Source organism: Capricornis sumatraensis, chromosome 22, assembly GCF_032405125.1.
Source record: "Capricornis sumatraensis isolate serow.1 chromosome 22, serow.2, whole genome shotgun sequence".
NCBI lineage: Eukaryota > Metazoa > Chordata > Mammalia > Artiodactyla > Bovidae > Capricornis > Capricornis sumatraensis.
The window spans coordinates 52,091,222-52,112,027 of record NC_091090.1 but is presented as its reverse complement, the minus strand read 5'-3'; the positions used below and the strand labels follow the sequence as shown (position 1 = coordinate 52,112,027).

At 45.3% G+C, this 20,806-nt stretch overlaps 1 protein-coding gene across 1 annotated transcript in view; it reads right to left on the bottom strand.

Moving 5' to 3' along the window:
• F13A1 (coagulation factor XIII A chain) overlaps nt 1–20,806 on the bottom strand; it is a 141,985-nt gene that overhangs the window by 108,640 nt on the left and 12,539 nt on the right. The window contains exon 3 of the mRNA XM_068960457.1: nt 18,151–18,339. Within this exon, the coding sequence (XP_068816558.1) occupies nt 18,151–18,339 (189 nt within the window). The remainder of the gene's footprint in view (nt 1–18,150; nt 18,340–20,806) is intronic.

Genomic DNA, 20,806 nt, shown 5'->3' with positions numbered 1-20,806 from the left:
ACTCCACCGATTTGCCTAACATCTTTTTAAATAGAGGTAATTGTAGGGCACCTCTTTATTTGTGGACTGAAGTTGTACAATTTGGTCTTCCATGAATGACACCAAGCCCAGTCCTTTGGAAAATGGCACAGTGAGGGAATTTTGTCTTAAACATCTCTCACTGCTCTAAGACTCCAAATTCAGAGCATGTACTCTGCAATTTCACACTGCTTGCTGTGTGAACAAAGGATCCTCACTTTGGGTTTCCCTTCCCTGGCTGCACATCAGCCACGTGGCACCCCCTAAAAAAGCCATTTGGCTGCTCATTCTAAGGGAACTGATATCCGCTAACAGATAATAGCAAGAGTCTAATAATCCATTCTTCTTAACATTTTAATAAATGATAAGACATTGTGCTTCCTCTCATGTCCATACTTACTCCTTATAGGAAATAATTTCCTAGCATCTTACATGAATAAGTAGCCATAGTTGAATTCTATTTGCTGCATCAGTTTGGAGAGGGGATGGATTCCTTTCTTCACTTCTCATTCAATGGGGTCAGCTGAGGCCTTTACTGGTACTACTTGAAGCTCAGCTTCTTCCTCTGCCCAATTCTGCTCCCTTCACAAAAGTTAATCCCAAGATTACTCCCTAGTCAACTTCTTGTCTGCTAATTTCAAAATCTTCTGTCTAGGGGAACCTAGCTATTATAGACAGAATATTTGTATTAACCCCACAAAATTTATATGTTGTAGATACAAAGACTTCATTTATACACACTCCTAGAACACTGTGCTAAATACAGCTTCATGGTAGCTTATAGAAACTCAATACTAGTATTACAGCATTTAAACAGCTTGCTACGAGTCCCACATATTTGGAGGTGGGGCCTTTGAGGGGTGACTAGGTTATGAGGGTGGAGTTCTCATGAGTGGGTCTGGTGTGCCTATAAAGGAGACCCTGGAGAGACCTCCCCTGTCCTTTCTCATGTCAGAACACAGTGAGAAGACAGCTGGCAGTGAACCCGTAAGCAGGTCCTCGACCACACACGACATCTGTCAGGGCCTCGATTTTGACTTCCCAGACTCGAGAGCTGTGAGAGGTTTGTCTATAAGGACCTCGTCTGTGGCATTTTGCTCCAGCAGCCGGAACAGACTAGGACACTGACCTAGAACTCTGCCATAAACAAGTAATCAACATTAATGCCATCAGGAAGGAGATCTACAAAATAATGCATGCAACTGGGTAGGATTCACCAAGAAGATCGTGGCACGACTTCTGTGACATCGCTGTCCAAGACACATAACCTGACTGCAGTCACAAGGAAGCATCGGGTGAACAGACCCAAACTGGGAGTAGCTGTACAAAATTAACGCATTGCGATCTTCAAAGGTGTCAAGGAACTGAAGTCAAAGAAAGACTATGGAAGCGTTCCAAATTGAAGAAAACTAGTGACTTCACTTTCACTTTTCACTTTCATGCATTGGAGAAGGAAATGGCAACCCACTCCAGTGTTCTTGCCTGGAGAATCCCAGGGACAGGGGAGCCTGGTGGGCTGCCGTCTATGGGGTCGCACAGAGTTGGACATGACTGAACACAGTCGGACGTGACTTAGCAGCAGCAGCCGCAGCAGCAGAGATAAGACATGACAACGAAATGCAACATAAGGTTTTGGACTGGATGCCCTTGCTATAAAGAGTGCTACTGGGACAACTGGTGACACCCAAAAGGGGTCTGAAGACTAGATGATCCTAACACATCAATTATAATGTCTTGATTTTGGTGGTTATACAGGAGAATGTCTTTGCCCCAAAGAAATATACATTGAAGTATTCAAAGAATTCAATGATGATGGAACATTGGGTTGCAAACTCTTAAGTGGCTCTGGAAGAAAAACAGGAATTCTCTGTATCACTTTTGTAAATTTTCTGTAAAATGGAATTTCTTCTGAAATTTTTTTTAAAAATGTTTTAAACAGCAAACAGGACAACATGGGTAGCCATCATTTGTACAATTATCTTGTATATATACATTCTCCTTTTAAAATTTTATATTAGAGCTTAGTTTCCCTTTAAAAAAAAGAAAAGAAAAGGTCACTGATGTAGGTCTTTAAGTTTCTTAAGATGAGCAGTGCTTTTTGAGCTTTCTGTTTTTGGAACACCAGTATCAACTCTTCAAAAGTATGTGCTAAAGGCAGGCCTTCTAGGTGCCTTGCACTAGGCAATCTCCTGTCTCTCCAAGGGTGAGATATGACCTGACCTTTCAAGAAGCAACAGGTGCTAGAGAATTTAGGACCGATATGGGGCAAAATGTCGAGGAACTCAACTCCCTGCATAGTAATGCAAACGGAACCCAAGTTTGAAGAAATCAATATGGCGGTGACTTCTCAGTAAATCCTTGAAGCGGGGACGACTGCGCTCCCCCAAGGCCAGGTTCCCTGTGCCGTAAAAATCTAGGGACATGAGGCAGAGCAGAAAGAGACTGCCTTCTAACCTCTGAAGATGACTACCTTATGTTGTGCCCTAAATTATCAGGACTGTGATTTCTTTCTTGAAATTTTACCATGATGGTGATAAACACAAATGCTGTCTTTGTGAATCATCTTTATTTTTAAAATTTGGCTAACACTCCACTCAAGTGCCTTTGACATGTTTAAAGCAATTTGTTTCACAACTATGAAAGTTAGAAAAGATTGAGATGATGGGAAGGAAGTAATGGAGACAGTGTGTCATTTTCTATCACTTGGAAATATGCTGCACAAAAAAAAAAACGTTGTTTGATGGAAAATGCCACCCTCGCTGTCTCTCCACTGCCTCACTGCCATCATTTTAGTGAGAGAAGGGCTGTTTTTGTCTTGTTAATTGCTTCAGAATATCAGGGGCTCTTGTCTATTCTGTGCACTGATTTTTCCGGTGAACTTACAGCGTATACAGCAACCTAACTTTGAGATGCTGGACCTCAAACGTGGCTTATCCCTTTGGGAGCAGGTTACGGGGTTGAGAGGGAAAGCTAGTTTGTCTCTGTATTTTTCCGGTCAAGGACATATAACAGTAGTTCTTGCAAGTCCAGATGGAAAGCATGGCACCTGCACTGGAAGAGCTGAGAGCCTTGAGCTAACGGCTGCTTTCCCAAGGAATCCTGCACAAGAGTTTCTCCCCAGGTCAAGCCACAGCATGAACTGCTGCACACACGCCCTTTAGCCGCTTGACTGCAAGAAGCGTCAGGCCCCAGAGATCCTCCTTCTCCGAGGTCTGCCTTAGTCTGTGGGGGATGCTGTGACAAAATGCCACTGACTGGGTGGCTTAAGTAACAGACATTTGTCTCTCACAGCTCAGAGGCTGGCAAATATAAGATCAGCGTGTGGGCAGCCTGGGTTCCTGGGGAGAGCTCTCTTTCCGGCTGGCCTCCTACTTGCTGGTCCCCACACGGTGGGCAGAGCAAGCTCCAATCTCGCTGCCTCCTCTTAGTGTGTGCGGGCTCCATCCTGTCTGACTCTTTGCAAGCGCATAGACTGTAGCCCGCCGGGCTCCTCTGCACGTGGGATCTCTCAGGCACAAATACTGGGGTGGGCTTCCATTTCCTCCTCTAGGGGATCTTCCCAACCCAGGGATTGAACCTCCACCTCCTGCATTGGCAGGTGGGTTCTTTACCACTGAGCCACCTGGGAAGCCCCCTTCCTCCTCTTAAAAGCATACAAATCCCATCATGGAGCCATACCCTCATGACCTCATCTAAACCCAATTATTTTCCAAAGGTGCCACCTCCAAATACCAACACATGTGAGTTTGGTGGGGGGCGGGGAAGACAAAAACATTCAAAACCCATATCAGTGTCTCCCTCTTCTCCATCCCCTCTCCCTTATTAAAGGCCTTTCAGTTGTCCTGCCCAGGTCACACCTTAACCCAGCCCTTCCTACCAAGTCTGTTTCCCCAGGGAGGAACCAGTGGAATTCAGATCCTAATCACTGGCCGGTCCTAATATCCTCGACTAGATGCTGGACCTGAGCTCTTAAAAGGTCTCAGAAGCATACAGGGCCCACTGAATGGGAAACGAACCCATCCCCTCTCCAAACTGTAGGTAATGAATGGAATTTAACTATGGCAATTTATTAATTTGAGGTGTTAGGGAATTATTTCCATAAAGAGTAATTGTGGAGGTAAAAGGAAATGCAATTAGTCATATCAGATATTAAAATTTAAGCAAGAATGAATTAATTAGAATCTTGTCATTTGCTGTTAGCCCTGGAGAAGGGAATGGCAACCCTCTTCAGTATTCCTGCCTGGAGAATACTCGGAGGAGCCTGGTGGGCAACAGTCCATGGGGTCGCAAGGAGTCGGACACAACTGAAGTGACAGGGTGCACGCATTAGCTGTTAGCTAAGACCAGTTCCCTGAATAAGTTGTCAAAGGCTTTTACAGGGTGCAGTGTGGAGATGCTCACCGTCACCAGGGAAGGCAGGTCCGGAGGATGTCCCAGGATCAGTGTTTCTGAGCCCCTCAGTGGGCAATGCAAAATTCTTGATACATTTGAAGACCACTGTGTCAGTTTCCTCATCTGATGATGTCGATTATGACTGTAACTATTGCCTACATCTGAGAACGACATCGGACCTGGTTTCCAGGTTGGTTCAGCCACTCTGATGGGGATTCTGGCCCATTTATTCCCCCATTTGCTCCGTTTCTTTTAGTGCCCACCCTGTCACCCAGGGGATCTGATTGAACACTCAGCTAATTCCATCCATCTTATTAACAGTCTACACATTACTTCCCTGAACTGTGAAGCTGGTTTCACGGTTCAAAGTGTGAGAGTCTCTAGATTAGCAGGAAAGCAGGATAATACATCTCTTCTCTCCGCTCTCCCCAGAGGCATTTTTGGTGGATAGATAAAGGGGGTGGGTATCATTTCTTGATCTCTAGAGTGCCGAGACCTGTACCATTTGTTGAGCCCCCTTTAAACTGTTCTCGAAAACTAATGGTGACTTAGTTGCATTTGATCATGTTAATGAGGTTCTGATCTTTGACAAAAGCTAGGTTTTCAGGGCTCAACATGATGAAATGGGCTGTTGAGGAAGGAGGGTGACTCTGCTGTGGAGATTCAGAGGCCGCCTCCACAGCCGCAGAGGACCTGAGGGCTGAATCCCAGCTAGTGAAGACTGGTTCCATAAGGCAGGCACATCCCACGCAGGGCTGCCGGCATGGGTCTCCCACACCACTGCTGTCTCCATATCACTTCAGGAACCTCAGGAGTGAGCAGGGCTCAAACCCCAACATCACTGGGAGGTCTGACTCAGTTAAGGATTCCTTTTCATTAGAAACACATGGGGACTTCCCCGGCAATGCAGTGGTTAAGACTCCCCCTTCCAGGGCAGGGGGTGCAGGTTCTATCCCAGTCAGGGAGCTAAGATCTGACATGCCTCGTGGCCAAAAGTCCAAGACATAAAATAGAAGCAAAATTGTAACAAATTCAATAAAGGCTTTAAAAAATGGTCCACATTAAACATTTTTTAAAAATAAAAAAAGAATATGTGCACATCAGCAGAACAATAAGCTCTGTGCACACTCCCAGTCCCTCTTGCGAAACTGCCAATGCCCTCCTCCTCAGGGACTCTTGCCTGGTCCTGAGACCTTACTTTTCTACTCCATCCTGGGTCCCTCCTGACTGTCCAGCCGACCAGCATCTATGACATACTTCTGGTAGATAACGGTACAGCCCAGCTCTAGAACATGCACTGGACAGTTATATTCCTTAACTCTTTGTAGAATTCTCATCCCAACTCCAGCCAGCTCTTTACAGATGGGAATAGCATCTTAAATCTTGCTTCTCATGGTGCCAGATACAGCAGAGGTTTCTGCATCAGAAACTCACTGGACCAGACATGAGATGAGGCCTCATAAAGGCACTTTAACAGACTCAGAGAGGAGGTTGACACAAAACTGAAGAAGCTCCCACAGGACAGCAAAGACCCAGGGCTACGGCAAGCTTCAGCCAGAGGCGGGACCGTGCGTATAGAGCATCAGCCCAGCTCCCCGAAGTGTGAAGAAACATCCAGACAGACAGAGATTGCTGCTCCCACCTCCTGGGGGCCATAGCTCCTGTTCCTCTCCTAACTAAAGGAGAAATACCAAAACGTTCACCCCCAGGACACTGTACGTGTGTACAGAGAGACAGCAAGAGAGAAACGGAAATGGAAGTGAGAGAAATAAGAAAGGGTAGAAAAGATCAGAGAGGCTGAGACGACGAGAAGAAAGCTTTTCTTATCTAAAGAATAACAGAGGTGCAGCTGTTTATGGGTTGTCTTATGGTCCCCTGATACCTGTTTGGCTCTGGCTGCTGCTAAGCAAGACTTTATAAAGGTTATACTTCCTTAAGGGCTGCTGTTAAGATTGAGCTTTCCCGTGCAGACTGGGCTTCCCTGGTGGCTCAGATGGTAAAGACTCTGCCTGCAATGCAGGGGACTCAGGTCTGATCCTTGGGTTGGAAAGATCCCCTGGAGAAGGAAATGGCAACCCACTCCAGTATTCTTGCCTGGAGAATTCCCTGGACAGAGGAGCCTGGCGGGCTCCAGTCCATGGAGGCGCAAAAAGTCAGACACGACTGAGCAACTAACACTTTCACTTTTCCTATATAGCTGCAATATTCAAAATAAGGCTGATAACTGGGTCACCTTATTAGCAACCAACTATCACTACAGAGCTCCGAGAGCTTTCCAGTTATTCCCTCATCAGCTCTTACAACACGCTCGAGGAGTAACGAGAGGGTGCGGGTTATGAATAATTAGTCCACTTTCATCCTTTTTTCAGTGGGTTTTAATTCATCTTGGTTGCTCTCTCTTTTCACAGACTGGAAACTGAAGAGCAAGGTATGACAGTGGGCACATTCGTTTTCCTTACTTTTTTTTTTTCCCCCATGCACTTTTGTCAGCCCCAACTTGACAAACTACAAGAGTGTCTTAGAATTTTTGTGGAAAACCAGGGATGGCCACGCTGTTCAATCCCTGAGTTCAGATCACCAGTGCTGGAAGAGGGCAGTTTCAGTGCTGTGGGTGCTAATTAGCCAAGATTGTGGATTCTCATAAGTGAGAGAGGTTAATGTTAAGACACAAGTACGGAGAGAGAAACAGAGGAGCAAAGGGGAAGGCAAAGTAGGGGAATGACAAGGAGACGGGGGAAGGAGGGAGGGAGGGACGGAGCCAGGCGTCTGTGAGGGTTCCCATCTCAGCATCCATGGTCCTTGGAACGTGTGCCCCTGGGGACCCTGGGTGCCACGAGACACACAGACAGTGCTGGTTCCCTCCGGACACGAAGGTTTGCTGAGAACCTCAAGCTCTGTAGGATGGGACTGGGTCACAATGCTGGGAAAGGGGGCTCCCTGTAGGTCTCTGGCACCAGAATGCAGATGGCAATCCATCCTACTTTGAGACTGAACAGCCTCTGTCACTACAGCGAGAACTGCGGGCAAATGATTCTGGGTGGAACTTGGTCTGTGGTTTGTCAGGGTTCCCATTTGACTAATTAAGCTGTCAGCATGGATGCGGCAGACACTGGAGAGTTTTGTTTAGAGGTTCAGTGACCCTTCCCTTTCCTCTGCTATCAGGAGAGAGAAGACAGAGCCCAGTAGCCTCCTCTTGGCCTTTCTGACAGCCTTTCCCCATTTTGTTACAGTGTTTCATCAGAGAACCAAGCCCAAGGTGGCTGGTTCTGGCTAAAGTCACGAAGGGCTCACCCTAAAGGGGAGAGGTGGGAGCCTTCTCTTCCAATGCCCCAGACCCCAAATCAGGTGGGGCATTACAGAGGGCTTATTTAGAGTTAAAACAGAGAAGCGGATGTCACAGAAAACGGCTAAAAGAGTCAGGCCAGCCCAATATCTCAGCAAACGTCTCCACTTACAGGCAGACAGTCAAGGAGATTAGAGCAAAATAAATGGATTAATCCACCAAACAGCATAACTAGGATTAATTTTACCCCTTTCTTGCAAGCTTGGCACAGTGTGTCTGGCCTCTTTTAGAGGGCCAAGGTGGACAGCCCACCGGGCTAAGGTTCTGATGGTCTTGCAGGGAGTGGGGGCACAGGGGGCCTCCCCACCACCGTGCCGCCCCACATAAATCCTTCACTCCTTGTGAACTCCGGTTTCCAGACGTCCAGCCAGGTTTGCTCCTATCCACCCTGCTTCTCAGTTGTGTTGTGAGAATGAAAATGTGCTTTCATGGACATTATCTCCCACAATCCATGAGGAACTGTTTCAAGTATTATAATCCCTGTTTGCCTTGAGGAAACGGTTACCCGGGGGGTCAAGTGAGACCATCACGGCTCCACGTGGCGTAACTAGGATTCTGACTCCAAGACTCTCCCCGTCCTCTGCGCTACTTCCCAGCCCTTTCATCGCAGGAACTGTCACCGCTGAACTGACTCTGAAGGGCCAGGCTCTGTAGTGCACTCTGCCTCCTCTGACCAAAGGGCATCACTGTACTTGTTGTTTCTAAGTCGCTCAGTCGTGGCCCACTCTGTGACCCCATGGACTAGCCCGCCAGGCTCCTCTGTCCATGGAATTTCCCAGGCAAGAATACTGGAGTAGGTTGCCATTTCCTTCTTGAGGAGATCTTCTCAGCCCAGGGATCAAACCCTCATCTCCTGCATTGGCAGGAGGATTCTTGATCGCTCAGCCACCTGGACTTTACTATCAAAGATTTGAGTGTGCAAAGAAAAAAAAAACACACACCAATTCACTGGAGGAAAAGTCACACAGATTGGCGCATCACACATTCACCTTGGCATCTGTTAGTAAGACTGTCCCCTTGAGTCTCTTACTTACGTCCCTGACAATGACCTCACATGTCCAATTTATCTTCCTTACCCTGCCACAGTAATCTAGAAATTAGAAACTTAGATTTTTTAATACTCAGCTTAATACTCTTCCACAGAGATTTATCTGGGTATACAAGGTTGTCAATACGCTTCCAAGGTTTTCTTCTCCACTGACCTTTCCCATTCCACTGGGTCAGCCACTACTTATCCTCTGATTGCTGTTGTTCAGTCACTGAGTCTTTGTGTCTGACTCTTTGTGACCCTATGGACTGTAGCACACCAAGCTTCCCTGTCCTTCGCTATCTCCCAGAGTTTGCTCAAACTCATGTCCTTTGAGTTGGTGATACCATCCAACAATCTCATCCTCTGTTGTCCCCTTCTCCTCCTACCTTCAATCTTTCCCAGCATCAGGATCTTTTCCAATGAGTCAGCTCTTCATGTCAGGTGGCCAAAGTTTTGGAGCTTCAGCTTCAGCATCAGTCCTTCCATGAATATTCAGGGTTGATTTCCTTTAAGATTGACTGGTTGAATCTCCTTGCAGTCCAAAGGACTCTCAAGGGTCTTATCCAATACCACACTTCAAAAGCATCTCAGCCTTCTCTGTGGTCCAATTCTCATATCCATATATGACTACTTGAAAAACCATATCATTGACAATACAAACCCTTGTCAGCAATGTGATGTCTCTGTTTTTAAATACTCTGGGTTTGTCATAGCTCTTCTTTCAACGAGTAAGCATCTTTTAATTTCGTTTCATTTCCTTTGATATCCAGCTCAAATAGCACTTCCAGGGCGTCTCCTCCAACTAGTCACACAATCTCTCTCCCAAGGTGCTTTCCAGGCATCTTGCCCAAGAGGCTGGCATTGAACTCAACCTCTAGTGTTCAGGCTGTCCTCTCCAGACTCTTCAAGGGCAAAGTATAAACATATCTTACTACTCTAATCCCAGCGTAGTGCTTTGCACATGCAAAGTTATCAATAAGGGTTCAATAAACACATTCAAAAGGATAGCAAATTGGCTTCATGATAAAAGAAGCCAAATAAAAGCATGGAAAGTAAATATATAAATAAGAAAAAGGAAAGTAATCATTTTTGAAAAGTTACTGAATATTAATGCCAAATTGACAGAGTTATTTTAATGTTGGCACAAAATCTAAAGTGTCAAAAAGAAAAAGAAACAGATATTCTGCTAAGTTGCCAGAGCACACTGACTACAAACCCATCTATCCATCTTCCTCAGTATTCTACGGAATAAAGGTTATTTTCACCGTAGTTCACCATTTCCTGGAGTGAGTTCTGCATTTTACTAAAGGGTATTATAAAAATTAAAATATGATGGAGTAGTGCTTGGAGTCAAACAATGTTGGGAAAGCCAGGCTAAAGAAGATGCTTGCTTTCTTTGACTATGTGTCTCCTCAGAGCCTGTAATACACTAACATGTGTTGGAGCTCTCCAAGAAGAGGCATGAGATACAGCACGGCCCAAATGCGTTTGACCACAGAACCTTTTTTTCTTTTTCAAGGAACATCTCACATGACAGGTATTCACAGAGAGCACGCTCTGGGAAATAGTGTCCTAGATTCTCAGCTGCCATTATTAGTCACTTCACAGAGGTGCTTGAGAAAGAACATGCTGACCGTCCAAGCAGTAACATACGGCAGCAAAAATCTGAAATGACATCCCGTATCAGTGTTGCTTTAACATGATGGAACAGGTAACCCATTCTCATCAAAAATGCCTCATAAAATATTGGGAAGAGCATAGGCTAGGGAACTTTTCTCCACATCCTACCAGCTGTCTGATTGGGGGCAAAACATTTCTCAGCAGAGAAACGGAGTATGTTCATCCCCACCAAAGCTGGTGATATCTCCTTAACTGTCTGAACCCCAAATCCACGGGGACATCTAGTCTTAAAGGACTTGGGTGATGCTCTCTGATATGAGAAATGGTCCTTTGCCTCCCTAGGTTCCTGCAGCACCTGCTCACCTCCTAGGTCTTTGAGAAAGATGAGGTCATCAGGCATGATAATCAGCTTCCTGTCTCTCTACCAAACATAGTAACACCCACCCCCAATCTCCTTCCCAACATCCTCTGAAGATAAGGAATTCTTCTGCCAATCAATCCTTCAACCAGGCCACTTTAAGATGTTTCTACTTTTTCCGGCACTCTCCAGAATCTTCCGGACTCTTTCTCTACTGGCTCCGCCTCTTCTGCCCACATGCAAGTTCAAGTACCTTCAGTCCTAAGACAGATATCCAAGACAAAATACCCCGCCTCTTACCCACAGTCTTCTCTAGATATTATCTAAATTATCTTCTTCTCTTCTAAAAACTTCAAACATTTTCCTCTTTAAGCACCTGATTTTTTTTTTTTTCAGGTTTAGTAACACTGCACTTCCTTGGTGTCCCTTCAGCTTATCTAATCACATGGTCTCTGTCTCCTCCAGGGGTGCCAGCTCCTGGACTGACTCCTTAAAAATTATTTTCCCCCAGAATTTGCGCCTCCGTCCATTTCTCCCTTGATTTACTTTTTCTGAAGGATCTATGTATGAATGACATCCACGTTTCCATATGTCAACCCAAGCTTTTCCCCTAAGCTTCCGATTCATATATGGGATCATCCATTGGACATATTTTACCTGGAATCCCTGTAGTATTTACCACTTCAAACTCAGCAGGAACAAGCAGAATCCCTTACACGTCTACTGTCTCGGTGGCACAGGTCCTATGCATTGTGATTAGGGGAGAATGCCTGGGTTCGCATTACAGCCCAGCACTTTCCAGGTGTGATGCTGAGTAAGTCCCTTAATCACTGAGAAGACGGAGATGAGCACCACCCAGGGCAGCGCCCTTGCCCAGTCCCTGAGCTTGTAAGCGAGTTGTCAGTGGGAGTCACTAGCATCAGTATTATTTCCCACTCAGGTTTTCTCTCCTGAATTTCCTCCATCCCTTATCTCATCTGGGCTTCCCACGTGGCAGTAATGATAAAGAGCCTGCCTGCCAGTGCAGGAGATGTAAGAGGCTTTGGTCCATAGGATCACAAAGAGTCAGACACGACTGAAGCGACTTAGCATGCAAGCACTTGTCTCCTTTGGGGATGCCAGCATCTATCATCAGCAGCACGCAGGCCAGCAACCCAGGTTATCTGACTACCTCCCTCTCACTCCACCCAGACTGCCAATTACAAGCCCAGTAGGCTTCCGTCTCTGAACATCTCCCAAGTCCCACCCTCCTCTCCAACTCTTCAACTGGTGCCCGAATTCAGGCTCTCACCCTCTCTCCTTTGAACACCTCCTCTCCAGTCTCAAATCCCCTAAGAATCGTTCAAGTCACTCCCATCCTGAATACACAACAGTCTGACACCCTTGATGACTTAAGATAAAACTCACGGGCTTCCCAGGTGGCTCAGTGGTAAAGAATCTGCCTGCCAAGCAGGAGGAGACACAGGTTCAGTTCCCAGGTTGGGAATATCCCCTGGAGAAGGAAACGGCACCCCACTCCAGTACTCTTGCCTGGAAAATCCCATGGACAGAGGAGCCTGGTGGGCTACAGTCCATGCGGTTGCAAAGAATCGGATATGACTGAGCAGGCACAAATTCCTGGTGGCCCAGTGGCTAAGACTCTGCACTGCCAATGCAGGGGGCCCAGGTTTAACCCCTGGCCATGGACAGAGGAGCCTGGAGGGCTACAGTCCACGGGGTCACACAGAGCTGGACAGGACTGAAATGACTGAGCATGCACACACAGGGAACTGGATTCCATATGCAGTCAAATAAAGAAATTTATTTTTTAATAAAAAAGAAATAGATGAAATAGAAATATTGAAGTGTAGAGATTATTTCAGGGTTTTAATGGGATTAATAACACAGAATATATGCAGTGCCTGGGGTCCCGTTCTTGCTCGGGCACATGATGACCGTGATCATGAATGACCTCAGTCATTGTTCTCGGGAAAGGCTGCACTTTTGGACTCTTGGGCTGAAGGGACTTCCAGCAAACACCCCTGGGCATCTACAGCAGCCAAGCTTAGTTGTCTTTGAGAATAGTTTCACAGCTCTTCTTACAGGGGAGGGTAGTACATGAGCCATAAAAAGCTGGCTGGGGCTTCGGGGGAAATTGCTGTCCTGATGAAAGGAATAGGCTTTTTGGACACCATCCTTCCCCTCTTCTTTCTGCGGGGCCCAGAAATATGAAGCCTGGAGCTGTGAGAGCCATGGAGGGGCTAAAAAGGTCAAGAGAGCATCCAAGGTGCTGGCCTCAATGCCCCTGTGTGCCTGTGACTGGACTCCAGGGAGAAAGAAATGTGCCTGAGGACCTCGCAGTCAATCTTTTTGTTTTGAGGAGGGAGAGCTGGAGAGGAAGAGAGCTGCAAATTCTCTCCTCAAAAAACACCGATACAGTATACTAACACATATATATGGAATTCAGAAAGATGGTAACGATGACCCTCTATGCGAGACAGCAAAAGAGACACAGATGTATAGAATAGTCTCTTGGACTCTGTGGGAGTGGGCGAGTGTGGGATGATTTGAGAGAATAGCATTGAAACATGTATATTATCATATGTGAAACAGATCACTAGTCCAGGTTCGATGCATGAGACAGGGTGCTCAGGGCCGGTGCACTGGGATGACCCTGAGGGATGGGATGGGGAGGGAGGTGGGAGGGGGTTCAGGATGGGGAACACATGTGCACCCGTGGCTGATTCATGTCCATGTACAGCAAAAGCTACCACAGTATTGTAAAGTAATTAGCCTCCAATTAAAATGAATAAATTAAAAAAAATTCTCTCCTTGGAATGACTCTGTCTCAAAGAAGTCTCAAACAAGCAGGGAGCCTGAGCTAAAGTCACAGCATGTTAACACCACAGGCTCTTCCTAGGTTTTCACAGCTCCAGCTCCAGACTAACAAGCCTATAATTAGTGCTCTGCCCCATCAGTCCCGGGTGTTCATTGGAAGGACTGATGTTGAGGCTGAAACTTTGGCCACCTGATGCAGAGAGCTGACTCATTGGAAAAGATCCTGATGCTGGGAAAGAGTGAGGGCAGGAGGAGAAGGGGACAACAGAGGATGAGATGGTTGGATGGCATCACTGACTCGATGGACGTGAGTTTGGGTGAACTCCGGGAGTTGGTGATGGACAGGGGGGCCTGGCATGCTGTGGTTCATGGGGTCACAGAGTCAGACATGACTGAGCGAATGAACTGAACTGAACTGAACTGAACTGAACCCCTGCCTTCCATGATGTGTGGTGGCTGCAGGCTAGAGGTGGAGAGAGGGAAAAGGCCCCATAGATGACCGGGCACATGTTCCACATATACCCGCCTCCTCCAAGTCATTAACACCTCCCATGTGACTCTCAGAGACGGCTGTGCACCGCCAGCCACTAATGAATGAGCTATCAAAGCTCTGAGCACAAGAGAGGGGAGCGCTGGCCCAGGAAAAGCAGCAGCTCTGTGCTCACCTTCTTTCTCTGCCTGGGGAAGCCAGCATGCAATGGGTTAAATCTGGGACCATCTGAGAGGCTATTTACTTAAATATTTAAAAAGAAAGAAACTCAATTTGAAGGCGGAATCACTTATAAATAAATCCCATGACCCTAGGTTCTGAGGATAGCCACAAAAGAAATCTCCAGGGTATTAAGGCAACCCAGCTCAGCTTATATAAAGTCACAGGGAAAGAAAAAGGAGCAATAACAAAGAAGTGCAAACTGGAAGCACATATGTGTGGTTATTTTCTCTGTGTTTTTAATAAGACAATAGGTCTCTCTATGCAACAGTTACACTCTTTGAAATAGTGTATAAATTGATCTTTGTTGACAAATCTGCTTTAAACACCCTAAGATAAATATCTGAAGACTCTTATGAGTCCCATATTTTTTACAAAGTATTCTCTTTTCTGTTTTTTAAATCACTTCGTCACATTCTAGGTTTCTTGAAGCTGAAGTACACTTGCATATACACGTCTGAGCACTGAATTGCATTTCTGATTCATATTCAATACTTGTCTCTTCTTATTATGGCAATAATTTTTTTAATTGAAGTAGAGTTGATTTACAACACTGTGTGAGTTACAGGAATACTGTGTAGGGACTCACTATTTTTGCAGAATATACTCTATCAAATATTATTACAAGATTGTGGGTATAATCCCCTCGGCTACGCAGCAAGACCTCGCTGCTTGCCTAGTTTAAATGTAGCAGTTTACTAATCCTCTGCCCTTCGTTTGTCTCTCTTCCCTCTTCTCTCTCCTCTTTGGTGACCACAAGGCTTGCTTTTTTTGCATGACGCTGTCTCTGCTTTGCATATACATTCATTTGTCTTATTTTCCAGATTCTACATATAAGTAATACACAGGATTTGTCTTTGTCTGACATTTAACTAAGCATAATATTCTCTAGGTCCATCTACGGTGCTTCCTTGGTGGCTCAGAGGGTAAAGCGTCTGCTTGCATTGCAGGAGACCTGGGTTCGATCCCTGGGTCGGGAAGATCCCCTGGAGAAGGAAATGGCACCCCACTCCAGCACTCTTGCCTGGAAAATCCCATGGATGGAGAAGCCTGGTGGGCTACAGTCCATGGGGTCGCAAAGAGTTGGACACTACTGAGTGACTTCACTTTCACTTTCAAATGGTAGTATTTCACTCTCTTTTATGGCTGAGTAATATTCCACCATCACACACACACACACACACACACACACACACACACACACACACACCATCATCTTAATTCAGTCATTTTTCGATGGGGATTTGGGTTGCTTCCACATCTTGCCTATTGTATATAAATAGTGCTGCTGTGAGCACTGGTGAGTGTGTATCTTTTCAGGTTAGTGTTCTCCAGTGTTTGGGGGTTGCATATTCAGGAGTTGAATTGCTGGATCGTTTGGCAGTATTCATTTTAAAAATCTTTCTAAGGAAGCTCCATACTGTTTTCCACGGTGGGTGCACCAACATACGTTCTCACCGACAGTGTCGGAGGGCTCCCTTCTCTCCACATCCTCTTCAACACTTATTTGCAGACTTCCAGTGACTGCCATTGTGTTCAGTGTAGGACAGTACTTCACTGCGGTTCTGATTTGCATTTCTCTAATAAGCAGGGGTGCTGAGCTTCCTTTCATGTGCCTGTTGACCATCTCTATGTTTTCTCTGGAAAATGTCTGTTCAAGTCTTTTTGCCCATTTTGGATTGAATTCAATGCTTTTCTTGCCATTGAGTTATGTGAGATGAACTGTTCTTTAAAACACGCAGATTCTTCTCTCAAAGGTAAATCTGCTATGCTCCCCCCTTCCCTTTTGCTGAAGGAACACATGTAGTACTCTTTTTTAAAAAAAATAAAAAGGCAAGACTAAGTGCTTACTGGAGTGGATGCTGTGATCTTCTGTCCAGACTCTTTGCGTTTAGGACAGAGGCATCCTTGTCCCCGATGCTGGGAGCGCTGGTGGCTCAAGGCCCTCAGGGGTTTACCCTCTGCCATAGAGCCCCAGCTAACTAAGTACCCCCTCCCTGGGAGTAGCTTATGGTCAATGACATTCCATGCTAGAATATAAAGGGCCTATGCCCTTGCCTCAAGACTGGCCAACCCTGAAGACACAGTCCAGCTCCAGCAGGCACGGTGGGACCCCCTGACACCTTCACCCAGCAGAGCTCAGCTCCTCTCTCTGTCTGGCACTGACCCCTGCACTCCTGCTCAGATGGTGACCCCAAGATCGCACCCCAGAAATCTCGTTTCACACAGCTCTCCTTCTCAGAGTCTATGTCCTAAAAGCCTGATCTAAGATGGTCATCTTATTCTTCCTGAGACTTTCATTATTATAATTCTTTTATGAGTGATTGTGGGAGATCTGAGACTTCAGTCACGTCCAGTTTAGGGACCAAGCTTCCCTATTCTCCCCTCACTGCCTGAAATATTTGGTTATAAAGATGAAGGCAAAAAAAAAATCCCCATTAAGTTGAAACAAAACTGGGTATTTATTGACATGTGTGGAGTGATCCTTTTATTATAAATGTGTCGAGGAGGTTTTAATCATATCTAGTCCACACAAGCTTGCACACCTACACACAGAAGAAAACTGAATGACCTTAGGGAAAGAAACAAAAATAAATTTTCTTCGTATTTCAAAATACTGTTTAAAAATCAGCTGTGGATTCTTCTCTCACCTGAAGTAGCCGTTATTAAAAAATATTAACAATAAGAGTCTACTCCCTAAGTGTAATTAAGCTGTTATTTCACTTTGCCTAACACGCCAGAATGGTTAATTTAGTTTTCCCTTTTCTCATTGCACAATTGGGATAACAAACAAGTCTGTGTAGAACTCAATCGCCGCACTGATATTTTTTATTCTGATTCAGGGATCTCTTTTCTCCTCTCTCCCTTCTCTTCTCTCTTCAAACAATTTCCCCATATTTATGTGCGAATTCACATTGTAAGCTCAAGTAAGCACAAACCATATTCTTCAAGTGATCAGCAGTCTTAGATTTTCTCCCTAGGGCAGCATGCATTTTTAGTTGTGATTTAATACTTTTACTTATAGTTATTCCTACAGATCAGTGATTTTACATCGACGTCTCCATATAGTTACATTGTGCTCACTTTTTTCCCCTCCTTTTCCTACTTGGCTCCCTTCCCTTTTGCTTCACTCGCCTTCATTCTGGCCGTATTTCCACCATGGAGCCCACATCAACACCAATGTGTGTGCTTCATAATTTTCCCTTGAACTCACAATGCTTTACTGATCTGTGCACTCGCACATTTACACACACACACATAGCCTTTGCATACACGCCTCTGTATTTCGTTTCCTCACCACCTCTCTTGACGTCTTCTGGTTTAGGTCGAATTCACACTGCATTTTGTGACTATGCCACGGTATTCCCAGCCCTTCTGCTGCGGAAAGTTGCTCACTCTTAGGATGTTTTTGTCACCATACACAGCACTGCAGTAAATAATGCCCACTTTTTAAAAGTGGATTTGAAGATTTTAAATATCACTGGCATAGATTTTTAAGGGTGAAATTGTGGGGTCAAAGGACATACATCTTTTTAACATGAACAGATATGCCAAATTGTTTCCCAGGTTATTAAATTGCATATATATCAGCACTGCGTGCTTTTCTCTACATACATTAACATTTTATGCCAACTGGGCTCACTTCTACTATACCAGATCTTCCCCTGACTAGGCAAATGATTTATTGATGTTTGGCATTGTGTCAGACCCACCTTAGAGTATAGAGTGGTACAGGGACTGTATGTGATTAAACCCAGTTCCAACTGTTAAAGTGTGATTCCAGGAAATACACCTGCACCACTTTGCAATTATGAACCATGGTATCATGACTGTTTTGAGCAGAGCTTGCACAAGGCACTCACCAATGACATACTCCACCCTGAAGAAATCCCTTCTGGGGTCATAGGGACGATTGAAGTCGATCTGAATGTAGAAAGACTGTCCTCTACGTACAATCAGCTGGTTGTTGCTGTATTTGTCGGTGTGGTGGTCCACTTTGTTGCTATCCCACCTCTCCTTGAACAGGTGAACATTCATAACATTAAGGTAGTCTATAGACAAAGAAAACAATCAAGGAAAACATTGAGTAATTTTGGTTTAAACACACACTCAGAAAAACAAGATTATTTTTCCTGAAGATGCAAGGTAATAGGTTTATTACATAAAACTCTATACAGGAGGTGGGTAGATTTCAGAATCGGTCTCTTGTGACATCCTTGCATTCAAAGAAGATTTTTAAAAAGCCTTTTCCCCTTCTGACCCCACTTCAGATCCCACTTCGGGTGTAAGAGGGCAGGGATGGCGATGCCCAGCATACAGGTCTAGACACAGAGAAACCAGGACTCGAGTCAAAGCTTCACGTCCATGCCTCACACTGGTGTGCAAACAGTCAGCTGCTTCCCACAGTGACTATAGCGTCTCTACAGTGGAAAAGGCAGGGAATGACAGGTTTCAATTTTTTATCTTTAAAAGGGGAGGGATCAAATCTGACAAAGTTTCCAAGGGATGTTCTAAGAACAGAGTAGACCATTAATCCAAAATTCTCCTCTTATTCAGGAAGGGTAAACCTCCCCTTCCATAATTCTAAAAGGAGCTCTTGTCCCTCGAAAGCGGGGATCAGATGAACAGGTGTGGGGGAAGCGTGTCGGTGTTTCTGTGAGGGAGGTAGGATTGTTTCCACATTGAACAGGCAGAAACAAGCTTCGCATTTGCCTGGCTACCAACCGACCAATCTGGAAGCAAACCCTGGTGTGATGCCAAAATCTTCAGGTTTTTCCTCTGACGTGTGGAATCAGGAGTGTAAATGTCAGTTATATATTTATCTGAGACATGATAACACTGGATGAAAGTTAGATCTCCTTTAGGTTTTTTCCCCATTTGTCTGCAACGATTACTGATGTGACGGTAACTCTAGTTACCCATCTTCAGTGCAGTTTAGAAGATCTAGTCTAAAGATGGGCGTCCCTCGTGGCTCAGTGGTAAAGAATCTGCCTGCAAAGCAGAAGAGCTGGGTCCAATCCCTGGGTTGGGAAGATTCCCCTGGAGAAGGGAAGGGATACCCACTCCAGGGTTCTTGCCTGGAGAATTCCATGGACAGAGGAGCCTGGCAGGCTATAGCCCATGGGATCTAAAAATAGAGCTCTGTGTATGCATTTGGGGTTCTAAAGGGCCACGGGGAAGAGAAAATTGGGCGAGGGGTGGGGGAGGGAGTCCTGGCATCCTGACTTCCCTCTCTTTTCCTGACCATGCCAGCTGTGGTTTGTGCTCACACAGTGTAGACGGAGTGCTGGGGCTTCACCCTGTAAGACTCAGTGGCTTCTTTTGCTTTTACACAGGAGCCTTGAGCAGGATGTCTGGTCCCCTCCGAGCTCATTTTGTCTCATAGGCAAAATAGAGAAATTGGGTTCATTAAGATTCTCTATAGTTCTGAAGTCTAGGAGTCCTGGAAACACCTGGAATTAATTCAAAGTCCAGGTAATCCTGAGTTTGATCTCAGCTCTCACCATTACTTAGGTCAGGGAGGTTGCCTCCCAGAAGCTGAGTTTTCTCACCTTTAAAACAAAAACACTAATTTCTTGAGAAGGTCTACAAACAGTCAACGTCCTCACAGGAGAATGGGTCTGACATTCTGCCTGGGACCAGAGGCTTCTTTGTGGCTCGCTGACTATGAGCTGTGATGGGGTTACTTTGTGTGATGGGGTTACTTTGTGTTTTGCGTGGTGCGGTCCTTAGCGAGCTGTTCTGACTGTGACACTGAGGTGCACGGAGAGCCCAAGATGCAGTTTTGCGTTTGCAGCATCTCAGAGCCCTGCTGAGTGCCTGGTCCCCGGAAGTGCAGTTTCGTTCCTTTAGGAGGCTGTGGGCCGAAGACGTTTATTTCTACACCTCTCTCTTCCAAGCTGCCTGCCCCCTAAGTTCTCTGGTCTTATTAAGGTCACAATCCCCAGGGTAAAACTAGCTTCAGAAAGCTGAAGAATCATGAATGTCCCGCTTGAGAAGGACCTCAGGAATCAACTCATTTGGCCCTCTTTCTTAACATCTTGACTTTTAATAATGTTTTATTTTTTTTTTTAATGTCTAAAACCTAATTCCTCAAAGAAGAGTTTAACCGCTCTCCATTCATCAGCACCAGTGGAAGGAATATACTGATATTACAGCATCACAGACTCTCAGAGGGCAGAGGTATTGCTAGGCCATCTGGTAGACCTGCTGTATGAAACACCTCCATGAAAACCTCATACTTAAGCCTTTAGTCTCCATCTGAACAGGGAACCCATTGTCAGATAAAGCAAACTGTTCATTTTTATATAATCCAATTATTTGAAAAATCCTTATAAGATGAACAGACATCTGCTTCCCTATAATTTTTCTAACCATAGATTCTGGTTCTAACTTCTGCATAAATATAGAATATGTTCTATTCATTTCATCTGGCGCTGTTTCTGTATATAAAGACGACTGTGAGTGTTCCTCTGAGTAAAGCATTCTCTAAGCCGTCAGTGTTCTTTAAGAAATTAT